The 14,666-nt window shown below is 37.8% G+C and overlaps 1 protein-coding gene across 2 annotated transcripts in view; it reads left to right on the forward strand.

Annotated features, from left to right (window-relative positions):
• Window positions 1-14,666, forward strand: part of SPATA5 (spermatogenesis associated 5) — a 252,906-nt gene that overhangs the window by 201,746 nt on the left and 36,494 nt on the right. The window contains exon 14 of one of the 2 annotated variants that reach the window (XR_004968159.1): window positions 979-1,100. Coding sequence is in view for 1 of the 2 variants with exons in the window: in XM_036312780.1 (XP_036168673.1) it covers window positions 979-1,143 (165 nt within the window). In the remaining variant the exon portion in view is untranslated. Of the gene's footprint in view, window positions 1-978; window positions 1,144-14,666 lie in introns of those variants that run through there. The other variant, XM_036312780.1, reaches the window with a different exon arrangement.

The following is a 14,666-nucleotide window of genomic DNA, read 5'->3' on the forward strand; positions in this document are numbered from 1 at the left end:
ATATGCGGAACATTCATTTGGCTACATCAGTTCTAGAAGTAGTCTTTTATCAGAGCTGTGTTTATTTTAGGGCTCTCTGAAGGAGCTTAACTCATATTCTAAGTTACTGCAGGAAGTTACAACGAATATCTTTTGATACAATGAATGCAAGTCATATTTGCATTCCCCTAAAAGACAGTAGTCATCTTTTACTAACCTAACAGTTGCTGAGGAAATATTGCTTTTCTATTTTCAAAAGTAGCCTAAATATTGTATATTGATTTGAATCTTTAAAATAGATTGTAGAATCTATAGTAGGTGTTTTATTTTTTCTAGATATAAACTTTATTTTCTTCTCTGTGTTTTTATTTTTTTTAATTTTTTAAATAATTTTTTTCTTTATTGATTAAGGTATTACATATGTGTCCTTATCCCTCCATTGCCCCCCCCACTAACCCCCCCTCCACTCATGCCTTCACCCCCTCTGGTGTCTGTGTCCATTGGTTAGGCTTATATGCATACATGTAAGTCCTTTGGTTGATCTCTCCTCCTTACCCCCACCCTCCCCTACCTTCCCTCTGAGGTTTGATGGTCTAATCGATGCTTCTCTGTCTCTGGATCTGTTTCTGTTCATCAGTTTATGTTGTTCATTATATTCCATAAATGAATGAGATCATGTGATATTTATCTTTCTTTGACTGGCTTATTTCACTTAGCATAATGCTCTTCAGGTCCATCCATGCTGTTGCAAATGGTAAGAATTCCTTTTTTACCGCAGCATAGTATTCCATTGTGTAGATATATCACAGTTTTTTAATCCATTCATCTGCTGGTGGGCACTTAGGCTGTTTCCAAATCTTAGCTATGGTAAATTGTTTACTAACTATGAAGAATAGTGGTTTATTCATGAGATTCTGGACATCCCTTTCCTTGAGCACCTTTCACATGGAATGTCAATTTTGAGCCTGGTTAATCCGCATTGCCCCATCTTCTTTCCAGGCTTTGATGCGTCCTGGAAGAATCGATAGAATCGTGTATGTGCCTTTACCAGATGCAGGAACAAGGAAAGAAATATTTAACCTGCAGTTTCACTCGATGCCAATCAGTCAGGATGTTGATCTGAATGAACTCATCCTCCAAACGGACACATATTCTGGAGCAGAGGTAAGAAAGTTCTCAAAATATCTCGGTGGGAGGAAAGTAGTGGTTTGGGGTCATTTGCAAAAAGACTGCTTGATGCCAATTGTTTTAAATAACTATATATTAAAAAATATTAAAACAAGAAATGCACTGCATGACAGGTGATCGCTAAATGAAATTGCATTTTACCTGACCTCTGATGTATCTCAATTGTTTTTACCTGGCTCCTGTTATTGCTCATTGAGACAGCAGCTTCCAACTATACTTCTTTGTACTTTGATCTCTTGGCCTATCAAATGGAAATGATTTACAACTGCCTACTATTTTCTCATAGAGATCATATAAGTGAAATTAGGATATCATAAGAGCACTCTGAAGTTCAAAAGACTTGGCAAAGAGATTGTATCATTATTATCTTTTATCAAAATTTTGGAAAATTATTTCAGCCTAAATGTGTATTATCAAAGATTCTCTTCTAAAAACTGTAAAAGGGACAGTGTGCCCTTAACTGAAAATATACTCAATAAGAACAGCCAGAACTCTGTGAAAATAGGAAGGTTTTTAGTATGGCAGACATACTTTTTTTTTTTTTTTCCTTAGCAACTGTTAACTTAGGCTGTTTTTATTTACAAAATACAATTCCATTAAAATAATTGTGCATCTTTCTACATGCATTTCTTAAGAAAAGGACAAACTTAACAGAAATATCTTCTGAGTACCATTGACATATATTTATACTGGGAAATTGATATTTTTTTAACTAAGAAATTGTAGATTCTTTCATTCTGAGTTATCTAGCAGATTGGAACTGCATTCTGTTTTGCTTGCTGTTGTTTTTCTCTCTCTGCTATAAAATCCAGAGATTAACACATTACAGGTTGTTTAATAGTACTCAGAAAATACATATGTCAATTTACATGTGGAATTGGCCTTAGTGTATCACACAGGCATAGATAATAACTACCAAATAGATTCCAAAAGTACTTGTTTTGCCTCAGGTATGAACTATGTATATTTTATTTTCCCCCTTTAGGTTTCTCAGTTGCTCCGGGGGGAGGAAGAGGGAAGCAATGTAGAAAGTAGCTTAAGACACATGAAGGGCATTTACTTTTAAATTCTATCTGAAACAATAGTCCTAATTAATGAACATCTCTTTGACATGACTGTCCATTATGTTAAAATGAACATGTAACTACTGTTGACTGACTGCTGCCACATTTCAGGAGTTCACTTTTTGATGTGAAACCAAAGGCTGGCATCATGTACATGATGTGTCAGTTTACAGGAAATGGCAAGGAGAAGACACCATAAATCTTTCACTTGAGCTGAGTGAGGAGGAAGAGTATAAATGTGCCTTTCTCACTTTGAAGTAATTTATGGCAGTAACAGAGAAGAACAAAACAAAAATCAAAGCCAGTGAGGTTCTGTCTGGCTGAAACTCAGGTGGTGCCAGGAATTACTGTACCAGCTTGCTAGTTCCTATATGGTGCATGCCTTATTTAGTCTAAAATACAAGCACATTCGTTTCTGATTAATATTTATATCAGATATTCTAAAAGTAGTCACAGGAAAAGTACCAGAAAATTCTGTTCTTCCTCGAATTACATTTTTCGTATTCCATAATGCTTGAGTGGGGGAAGGGTATCCCACTGTGGTCCTAATTATAATCGGTATCATCGAAATTTTGTTCCAGAGTTATATCTTACTAGGACTGGAGTTTTCAACTTGGACAAGACAAGTTTGTATAATACTTGAGGGGTCTTTTGGGGGCTGCCCTATTGTTTGAGGACTATTATCATTTTTTTTTTGTCTTCAAATTGCCCTGGCCATTGTTGCTAAGAGGTCAGAGCATCGGCCTGCATATCAAAGGGTCTCAGGTTCAACTCTCCATCAAGGGCAGGTGCCTTGAGTTGTAGGTTTGCTCTCTGCCCTGGATCCGGGTACATGCGTTAGACAACCAATGTGCGTCTCTCACATCTATGTTTTTCTCTCTCTCTCACCTTCCCTCACTCCCTTCCACTCTCTCTGAAAAGCAATGGAAAAAAATATCCTCTGATGAAGATTAACAACCAAAAAAAGTCTTAAAATTAATATATAGGAAATGTAAGAGATAAAATTTAGCTTCAGATAAAATATAAGATCTCATCCTGCCCCACCCCATCAAAATGAAATGGTGCTGTAATGTTGAGAGCCAAAATTAGTTTTGATTTTTTTTAAATAGTAAAATATTCAAAGCCAGAACTTCAGTCACCTGCCTCCTACAGAGTCATTGCTTTACCACTGATGTAACTAATTTATTTCCTCCCCAGGCTAAGGCCATATTCTTCAGCAGAGAACCTTCTACATAGTATATATTTAACACTTATTAAACTGGAAAAAAAAGACTTTAAAAATTATATTTAGGGAAAATAAGCTTTCATTCTCATTTGTCATAAGAGGAGTCCTCTAACATTGTAGCAATGCACCCTGCTACAGGCACAGCCAGTGTTTCAGAGTTCGACCACTTTTGGTATCTATAATAATAAAAGCATAATATGCTAATTAGACTAGCTGTCCTTCTAGACGAAGCTGTGACTGGGAGGGAAGCCCGGGTCCAGGTGCCAGAGGGAAGCGGGTGCCGGCAGCCAGGGGAAGGAAGGCCTATTCTTGCACAAATTTCGTGCATCGGGCCTCTAATAAAAATGAAAACACAGATCAACTAATTGTCTTCACAGGAAAGTAGATTAACCAAAATTACATAAAGGTAATTTTATATAATTATACACTATTAACTATATGAACAAGAATTTGGCCAGGTAAGCCAGAGATGAGGAAATTGCTGACTGATTTTTACAAACATAAAATGTTTATTTTAACTGTAGTGAGGTTTGTTTGTTTGTGGGTTTTTTTGAGATTTTTTTCATTGATTTTTAGAAGGAGAGGGAAAGAGAGAAACATGCATGTGAGAGTGAAACATCGATTGGCTGTCTCCTGCATGTCCCCTACCAGGGATCGAGTTCACAACCCGGGCATATGCCCTGATCAGGAATCAAACCGGCAACCTTTCTCGTTGCATGGGATGACTCCCAACCAACTGAGTCATACCAGCCAGGGCTATAAGTGAGTATTTTTTGTTTTGTTTTTGTTAAGCCTCACCTGAGGATATTTTTTATACTGATTTTTAGAGAGTGGAAGCGGGGTAGGGAGGGGGGAGGGAGCTGGAGAGAGAGAAAGAGAGAGGAGAGAGAGAGAGAGAGAGAGAGAGAGAGAGAGAGAGAGAAAGAGAAAGAGAGAAAGAGAAGCATCCATGTGAGAGAGACACATCGATCGGTTGTCAGGGACCTAACTTGCAACCCAATTCAGGTACGTGCTCTTGACTGGGAATTGACCCCACAACCCTTCAGTCCCAGGACTGATGCTCTAAACACTGATTAGGGCTGTAGAATATTTTTTCATTTTAATTAAAATGTTGTAGAGGATGATTGAAATGAAGATGATACTGGTGATACTTTTGAAGACTGGATTAGGGAGGTACTTTTAAAAATGTTTTCTTCCCACCTGGTACTTTATTTTGCCCAATCAACCTTGTTCTATAAAGCTTACACAGGCCCAATGTTTGAAGAAGCTCCTTACACCCTTCTAAGTTACTCTATTGTTTCTCCCTGGGGAGAGTGTCCAGAAAATTTGAGCATTTGGGTAATCATCAGGAGAGCCCCAAGAAGTTTGTCGCCAGCTGGAGGAGAAATGCGGCAACTAGGGAGCCTCCCTGGAGGCTGGCAGGCAGCATCTTTCAGCCACCCTGTGCCCACCACTCCCCTGTGGCCAGGACCTCATTATCTCTGGCTTCAAGGCTATAGCTCCCAGTTAGTGGAAAAACATGTTACCATTTAAAAGCCAATGGTAATAACAGATACATGTTATTATACATTTGTCCATACTCATAGAATTTATAACACCGAGAGTAAATCTTAATGTAAACTGTGGACTTTGGGTGATAATGATGTCAATGTAGGTTCATCAGTTGTAATAAATGTACCACTGTGGTAGGGGATGTTGATGATTGGGCAGCCTTTGTATGTGTAGGGAAGGGGATATAATGGAAATCTCTTTAGAATATCTGATATAAAAATATTTATCTTCCCCTCAATTTTACTATGACCTTAAAACTACTATTAAAAATAGTTTTTTAAAAAACTATGTCATGCACAGAGGAAAGGACCATAATAAACATGTACAGCACTGTAATGTTTACAAGAAGAGAAACAGATCACGTCTCAATCAATTATTTTATACTTAATTATTAGTAACTGTCACCAACCCATCCCTTGTAAATTTGTGGACAATTCTGTATATACTCTTGTGGACCTAATTAGCTTTGATTCACTTTTCTAAAAATAATTTTTTATTTTTCAATTACAGTTGGCATATAATATTATATTCGTTTCAGGTGTATAGCCCAGTGATTAGACATTTATGTAACTTATGAAGTGATCACCCTGATAAGTCTAGTACCCATCTCACAGCACACAATAGTTATTACACTATTACTGACTATATTTCCTATGCTGTACTCCACATGCCCATGAGTAGCAATTTTATAGATACAGTTTCAGCCTGGGGGCCAGCCTTGGAGGAGGCTAGCAATTTTATAACTAGCAATTTTTACTTAATCCCTTCCCCTTTTCACCCATCCCTCAAAACCCCTCCCATCTGGCCACCATTAAAATGTTCTCTGTAAAATAAAAGCAGATGGGAATTCAGCTCAGGAGGAAATAATGTCTTTTTTGGATATAGGTATTGTTTTCTTTGCTTTGACTTTTTTAAGTTATTTGTAGCAGATTCCATTTTTTTCATTTATCTTTTATCAAATTATTCTAATTACTTTAGAAAAACTTTTATCTTACCACCAACAGGAAACCAACAATCACAAATAAATGGACACGAACATAGCTGGGTTCATCACCCGCATACCCTGGGACAGGGTGATGAGTAAGAGACATTATTTCCTCTCTGTGTAGGATTTGCTGGCATGGGCGGAAAGCTAATGTCTATATAACTGGAGTTGAATGTTTGTTTGTGTTTGAATACAGTCCTCCTTTTAGTGCTTATCTCATTCAGTGAAACTGAGAATATATCTAAGAGCCAGGTATCAACTATATGTTTTATAAATAGCATAGCAATCATAGCATTTTTCAACTTCCCAGAGAGGCAGTAATTTATTAGCGGGGGGAAAAAATTTTTAACTTTGCAATTGAGTAGATGTCTAATAGGATTGTAGCTCCTTTCAGGATGGTTTCAGGTAAGTTATTAATTTTTTTGAAATCTCATTTTGCTCATTTGTAAAATATCTACATGCTTTTAAGAAACCTGGGATCTTAGAATCTTTGCCAGTGTCCGTAAGTACTTGTTACTGTGGCCTAGAGATCTTAATCGTAGCACCAGATTTTGAAAAAAATTCTCCTTAGCAAACTTTAACAATTTTCTATTCAATGGAGAAGGAAGTTTTACCTCCTAAGAGATTCCCAGACCCAGTGACTTTATTTTTTCATCTAAGGTGTTTGGTTTTTCTGCTTTTCAACAGAACACTTAGTTAAGTTCAATATCTATGATTCTGGGGGCATTAGGATAAAAAGTGTTATAAAGTGGGAATATGTAGCAGTCACTTTTCTCCTAAACTCTTTGTTAGAAAAGTGCAAGGTTCAAAGTTACAGTTTTGTTTGTTTTAAGTTATACTTTTTAAAACTTCCAGTTTATGAAGGTGTAAACATTCTCTATGTTTCCAAACTTCAACTCCTACTGAAATTGGCAATAAAAGAGCCTTAATTCATCTTACCTGAGGGCTATCTCCGATCGGATGTTTACAGCAAAGCAAGTCATCCTCCAGAACACCCTGTGCTGCCATACCTGTAGTACTGACTCCTTGCCAGGTGCTTAAAACTACTGTCAGATTACTAGAAGCGTTAGTCAGAAAGGAAGTGGATGTTGAATGAAAGGCTGGCTGGCAACAAACTTCATACAGCATTTCATAACCAGATACTACAGCCCCTTTATAGGGAAGCAGTATATCAAGGCAACAAGTTAGTTAAGACCTACCTAATAATCTAGTCCTCCAAGGCTGGCCCCCAGGCTGAATCTGTATCTGTGAAGAGCTACTCAGGCCAGGAGTCATGGTGATTTGGGCAATTTAACAATCCATCTGGGTTCCCCTCTCCAAATTCTCAGGCTTTCTATTGACTCCAGAATTTTTGCACAAACAATTCATCTATTTTTCTTCATCTTCAAAATTGATAAAATTGGGGGGGTTCTACCAACTTGAGAGGAGTTTATGATTTAAAAAGATATGCAAAACATACTACTAAGTCTGTCATGCAGATTCTGGTAGAGTTGGATTTCACCCCGGCCATGGATGGTCCTCTGGCCAGGCCGGGGCACAGAATGCTTGCGTTGGCATGGAATGCAAGCATTCCATGCCCAGCCGCGGATGGGCCTCTGGCCAGGCTGGGGCGCAGAATACTTGCGTTGTCACCCCAATGACGAGGCAAGCTTTGCGTGCCCAGCCGTGGATGGGCCTCTGGGCCGCGGAGAGCCTCTGGGCAGCAGGCGCAGAGCGGCCAGGCCCTGCAGAGAGCTAAAGGCGCACGGATTCGTGTGCAGGGCTACTAGTTTCTAATAATAGTAATTGATCTATGTTGAAAACTCATGCCACCAATATATGTGAAAAGTGTTTCATCTTTTAAGAACATTTTGTATTATGTGCAACTGCATTAGTTAAGCAAAATGGGTTATGGAATGAGAAAGATCTAAATCCAAATTCAAAGCTTGTCCACTTCCTCGTTTGTGGCCACTCTCCTTATATTAAATAAAGATATGAGAGGCTCTACCTCATAGAGCTGTTGTCCAGATTAGATGACATAATGCATACAAGGTGCTTTCCTAGTAAGCACCTAGCCAGTGCCCAATAAGTCATTTTTGTTATATTTTTTTATAATCAACAAATCCAATTTAATTATCTCTAATACTAAATTTTTAAAAAATTTTCCATATTTTGTTGCCTGAGATTTTATGAATACTCATGAGTGTTGTATGTGTATATCATATTTTTAGTTTTGATGGTGTGTTCTTTAAATTTAAACCATATTTTATAGTTACGTGTATTTTTTTCAGCTGGTTTACTAGTACATTTATAAACATTTATAAGGCCTATTTTTATTTTTTCCTTGTTAAAGATATATACTATTTTTTTTACTTTAAAGTGTATAAAGTTGTTTCTTTACAAACTCTCTACATAATATCCCTATTCCAGCATATTTGTTAAGGTAATTTCTGGTTCCTAGTGTACAACTTAATTCTTTTTTTCTTAACCTAAGTTTTGTTAAGGAAAAATAAGCGGGAGGGGGTGGGGGGGGATAGTGAACCTAGCAGCTTTACAAACTTGAAGGTTTCTGTTTCTACTAGAATGAATATTTAGGAAATAAGCATACCTAATTACTGTGCCCTTTCATTTAAGTTAGGATTGAACCCAAGTGTTTAGGTGAGGCTCAGAAATCTAATGCTGAGGACATAAGCACTGCATGCTTGTCCTTGGTGTTTGATGGCAACATCTCTCCATGACAGTAATTCTGAGTTCTCAAGGGTGTCATTCCATTAAAATGTTAATAAACTCTATTAAGTAATTGTTCAGGATTGCAATGTAGTTATTAAATTATTCTTAAATATAACCTCCACTAAGTTTTGGAAATTTTCTAGTAAGCACCTAGCCAGTCCCCAATAAATTCTAACCTTGCCTTAGGTCATAAAGAAAAGTAGAAAATTAAGATTTGCCTGGCTCTTTTTTTGTTTTGTTGGTTTTAACCTCCAAATATTATTCCTTAAGTCCTTTAATAATGGCTAGCTCTCTTTTTGCTATTAAAAATATGGAAAATGGGTTTTGTTTTTATATTTGTAGAAAAGTTTTCGTGTTCTGTTAGGAGCAAGAAACCATCAGGTATAATGTACATGCCACTTTTATCATTGTGGAAGTTCCAAATCATAGAGTAGTTATTTTCTCTTTTTCTTCAGAATTTTTTTTAAAGATCTCTTAAACTGTTTTTGGCATTTGGACAAGACATTCTTTCAATAGTAGCAAAAGTAGTCCCTTGGCATATTTTTATTCACTTCAAAAGAATCCTTAAGGAGTGGTTTTATATTAAAAAGCAAGAATTGAATTTTGTTTGCCTCGCATTAACTTCTTGCCAAAATTCTTAAAAATATTAAAGGTCAAACAAACACTCTTAAATATAATAAAACAGTAGTCCCAGCATTAAAAAAAAATATTTTTAGGGGTCCTATGTCATAAGTCTAAGTGTCAGAACTGGAGATTGGCGGGGAGATGAATCCAAAAGTTGTCAATTCAAAATGAACTTTCTTGGACATACTGCTCATGAAATATGCACACACACACTGGTTAACAGAAGCTGGTCTGACGTTTCCTGTATAGCTTCCTTAGAGTTTCATAAGGATACTTATGCTATGAAATTAACATCAAAAACTTTCTGCCACTATAGTCTACTTTATTTTTGAACTCTACAGATATTTTTAAGGGTGAATAGAGTATGATTACTAAGAATATGTTTAGTTTCATAAGAAACTGACAAACTGTCTTCTAACGTGGCTATGCCATTTTGCATTCCCATCAGCAGTGAGTGAAGGTTCTTGTTACTCCAAATCCTCACCTGCATTTGCCGTCAGTATCTTAGATTTTAGGCACTGTAGTATGTGGGTAGTGGTATTTCCAGGTTTATTTGCATTGGCCTGATGACATATGATGTTCAGCATCTTTTCATATGCTTATTTGCTTTCTGTATTTCTTCTTTGGTGAGCTCTCTATTCAGATGTTTTACCATTTTTTAATTGAGTTTTCTTATTGTTGAATTTTGAGAGTTCTTTTTATATTTTAGATACGACTCCTTTATCAGATTTGTATTTTCTAAAGATTTTTCTCCCAGTCTGTGGCTTATCTTCTTACTCTCTAAACTGTGTCTTTCATGGAGTAAAAATTTTTAATTTTAATGGATGTTTAGTATTTTCTTTCAAAATATCCTATTTAATAAAAGCCTAATATGCAAAATGACCCAACAGCAGAACAACCGGTGGAACGACTGGTTGCTATGATGCACACTGACCCCCAGGGGGCAGATGCTCAACACAGCAGCTGCCTCCAGCCCGCAGGTCCCAGGCAAGCTGAGACAGGTGCCCCCAATTGCCCTGCCAGTAGCCCCACAGAGGGAGGCGACTGACTGGTGGTGGCAGTGAGGGATGGGGCCGGTGAGTGGGCGGCACCAGGCTGGCCAAGGCAGGTGCCAGAGGAGGGCCTCCTGATTGCATTCCGGTCATCCCACAGATTGGCCCTGATCGCTGGCCAGGCCTAGGGACCCTACCCATGCACGAATTTTGTGCATCAGGCCTGTAGTATTTAATAAGGTAGTAAATGTATTCTTTCTGTAAAAAGAGATGTATTAGGAGAATCATGCTTTATGAATGTTTATAGATAGAAGTTACCATATTTGCTCAATAGCTTATTTTTGTCTTTTTATAATTGTGATGATTTATAACTTTTAATGGTGAGGGAAAATTATTCCCTCAAAGAGCTGTTAGCCATGAAGAAAACCGTCTTTTTTCTTTTGGACATCAGATATTTCTGCCTACATGAATAGAAAAATGTTTTCCTCGGAAACTGGGACTCCCTATTCAACAGGAGCGACTTTAACTTAGACATATGCAGCATTTTATATGCAGATCACACACTACACAATGGCAGTACTATATAGCCATGTTTTAAAACACAGGATAACTGTACTAGAGTGATAGATGAGGGGAGGGCCATTTTAAATGAAAAAGTAAGTTTTTGCCTTCTAACTCACAGACCTAGTCACATCACATATTGTCAGTAATACAATAGAGTCTCATTCTGTGAGTTCTGCTAAACCACTTTTTGACCTTGGGCAAGTCTCAACCTGTTTGTATTTCAGTTTCCTTTTATTGAATGAAATCACTTCATAGAGCTTTTCTGTCTTTACAATTCTGAGGTTTTATATCCACATTGTGACTCTTACATTGCACTATTACCTATTACTTTTAAACATTATTAGAGCTAGGCTTGGGGGAACTTGTCTACAGAAAACATAAATATATACGCCCACATTGTAAAATAATGTGAGCATATCTATGACAGAAATTTAAAGAAATTTTTTTCATATATACTGTATTTTCAGTTTTTAAAATCTTACTCAAAAGATAATTGAGGATTTTTAAATAATAGCAATTTGCTGACATGTCTCTTGGAAACATGTCTAATTGAATATATCTTGGTAGGTACAAAGCAGCAAAATACAAATATTCTCTGGTAATTCTACCCTTATTAGAAGAGTTCAAAGCATAACGCTGGTCAACCATGATTCTTTCTTATTTGCCCCTATTAAGAAAGCAGGGCTCCACAGCTAACATATTCCATCGCAAAAAGCTGAAAATTTTTCCTTTAAGACCAGAATCAAAACAAGGATACCCATTCTTGCCACTCCTGTTCAACATAGTATTGAAAGTACTAGCCAGAGCAATTAGGAAGGAAAAAGAGATAAAAGGCATCCCAATTGGAAAGGAAGAAATAAAACTGTCACTATTTGCAGATGACATGATTTTAAATATAGAAAGCCCTAAAGACTACACCAAAAAACTGTTAAAACTAATAAATGAATTCAATAAAGTTTCGGGGTACAATATATAGAAAAAAAAATGGTGCATTTTATATACCAAAAACAAACTATCAAAAAAAAATTAAGAAAGCAATCCCATTTATAATTGCATCAAAAAGATAAAAATACTTAGGAATAAATTTAACCAAAGAAGTGAAAGACATTGATGAAAGAAACTGAAGGAGATATAAATAAATGGAAAGATATTTCATGCTCATGGATTGGAAGAATTAATATTATTAAAATAGCCATACTACCAAAGCATCTACACATTCAATGTGATCCTTATCAAAATTCCAATGGCATTTTTCACAGAAATAAAGCAACCAATTCTAAAATTTGTATGGAATTGCAAAAGACCCCAAATAGCCAAAGCAATCTTGAAAAAAAAGAACAAAGTTGGAGGCATTATACTCTCTGATTTCAGACTATATTTGACAAGCCTCATCCATGAACACAGAGTTTCCAGTTGGAATTTTAGTGCCTCATTCCTAAATATAAATGGAAAACAGGATCACCAATATTTGAAGAAAGCTTCTACTATGAGATAGTCTGGAACAAACAGGGAAAATAGAGACAATGAGGAAGCCGATGAAAAGAGAGTTAAGAAAAAGATAGTACAACTATGAAACAAGCACCAGGGGCTCAACAAAAGAATACCCAATTGTTCCTTAATTAAAAATTTTAAATGTTTAGGTAGAAAGTTTAAAAATGCAATAGAAGGCCCTGACCGGTTTGGCTCAGTGGATAGAGCGTCGGCCTGCAGACTGAAGGGTTCTGGGTTTGATTCCAGTCAAGGGCATGTACCTTAGTAGGGGGCGTGCAGGAGGCAGCTGATCAATGTTTCTCTCTCATCAGTGTTTCTGACTATCCCTCTCCCTTCCTCTCTGTAAAAAAAAAATCAATAAAATATAGTTTAAAAAATAAATAAAAATGCAATAGAAGAATTGGAAAAAGTTGAGTAAGTCTCCCAGAAAATAAAACACAAGAGATGAAAATTGGAGAACTAGAGATATGACTAATAGGAGTTGCAGAGAGAGCAAACAGAGAAATCAGAGGAGAGTAAAGTCTCCAAATATCTTTCCAAGAATTGAAGAACTTAAGTTTCTAGATTGAAAGGCTCTATCAAGTGCCCATCCTCAACCCATCAAATACAAGGAACTAAGTATGTAGATTGCCACAAAATTCTCTGCAGCAGCAGAAGCAGCTAGAAGACAGAAGAGCTGTATTATCTATGCTTTTATATTTCTGAGGGTAAATGATTTCCAACATAGAGTTCTGTATCTAGCCAAACTATGAAACCAAATGTGAAGATGAATTAAATTCATTTCAAACATGCAAGATGTAAAACAAATTTATCCCACACACCTCTTTTTAGGAAGCTAATGATGGATGTGTTCCACCAAAAACAAGGAAAAGACATGGATCCAGGAAACAGTTCAATGTTGCAGGGTGGTGAAGGCAATTCCTGGAGAAAAGTTCCAGGAAAAAAAACACATTTTTTAGCTTTTCAATATAATAAGCTAGCTAGGAAAAGTTAGTATTATCAGGTTGAGACACTTTGGCTGACTTTGCTTTTCAATTGAAAATAATAAGGCTAGTAGGTGAAGATTACATCAGCTACACTTGGAAATTATGAGTGTGTGTTTTTTCTTTTCTACCTCTTTATTTCAATCCAGAGCTATTTTTTTTCCAAGAAGGCTTTATTTTAGAATTCAATGTTAGTTTTTTCTGTCATTTTTTTAAAAGTAAAGATGAATAGTTTGTAAAGATTTTGGTAGCAGAACCTTTCCCCTCCCTCAGATAAAAACCTTATGTGGAAAGACCATTATATCGGGTAGGGCAAAAGTAGGTTTACACTTGTAAGTATGCAAAACAGTTTATTCTTGTACTAGAGGCCCAGTGCATGAAAATTTGTGTACTGTAGGCGGGGGGAACGTCCCTCATCCCGGCCTGCCCCCTCTCACAGTCCAGGAGCCCTCATGGGATGTCCTACTGATGGCTTAGGCCCGCTCCCCATAGGAGCGGGCCTAAGCCGCAGTCTGTCCTCCCTCTGCAGGAGGCCACTGGGCCGATCAGGGGAAGGCACCACCCCCATCACCCCGCTGCTGCTGCTGCTACTGCCGGCCACAGTGGCTGCCGGCCTTGGCCCTCACTTCTTAGCGCTGGCCCCACCCCCCCCCCCCACCCACTGGTGGGTGGGGGGCGATCTGGGGCCAGGCCGGCTGTGGGAGGGGCTGTGGAGGTTGAGGCACAGCAGGTCGCACCCTATCTAGCCTTTGCGGAGGCGTGGTGCCAGGACCGGACCCGCACTGCTCTCTGTGGCTGCCTCTGCAGAAGTGGCCACAGCACTGGACTGGCCCATGCCGCTGCCTCTCCTGCACTGCCGGCCCTCGGCCCTCGCAGCTGCTGCAGCTCTGTCCAGAAGATGTCTGGTCTATCCCGTCTAATTAGCATATTGCCCTTTTATTAGTATAGATTATTGTTTATTAATAATTGTATTATTTTCCATATGAACAGTTGTATACTACCTTTGCCCCATCCTGCATAAAAGAGATGGGACTGAATCTACTTTGGTTAGGGCCTGTGAGGCACTTTGGAGATTGCAGAGCATTTAAAAACTATTGCTCTAGCTAAAAAGGCTACTGAACACATGGCTTACTTCATTCTTACGTTTCAGAATTATAACCTGAGGACCCCGAGTCTCATGAGGTGAATCAGGGCATGGTGTGGCATTGCTGCTGCGTGGTGAACTTGTATAGCTGAGCACCTGGGACATAAATGCACACTAACAAATTTGTATCTCTGATTGTAACAGTCAGGTTCGTTTTTAATGAAATG

The sequence above is a fragment of the Myotis myotis genome, unplaced genomic scaffold, assembly GCF_014108235.1.
Source record: "Myotis myotis isolate mMyoMyo1 unplaced genomic scaffold, mMyoMyo1.p scaffold_m19_p_6, whole genome shotgun sequence".
Taxonomy (NCBI): Eukaryota; Metazoa; Chordata; class Mammalia; order Chiroptera; family Vespertilionidae; genus Myotis; species Myotis myotis.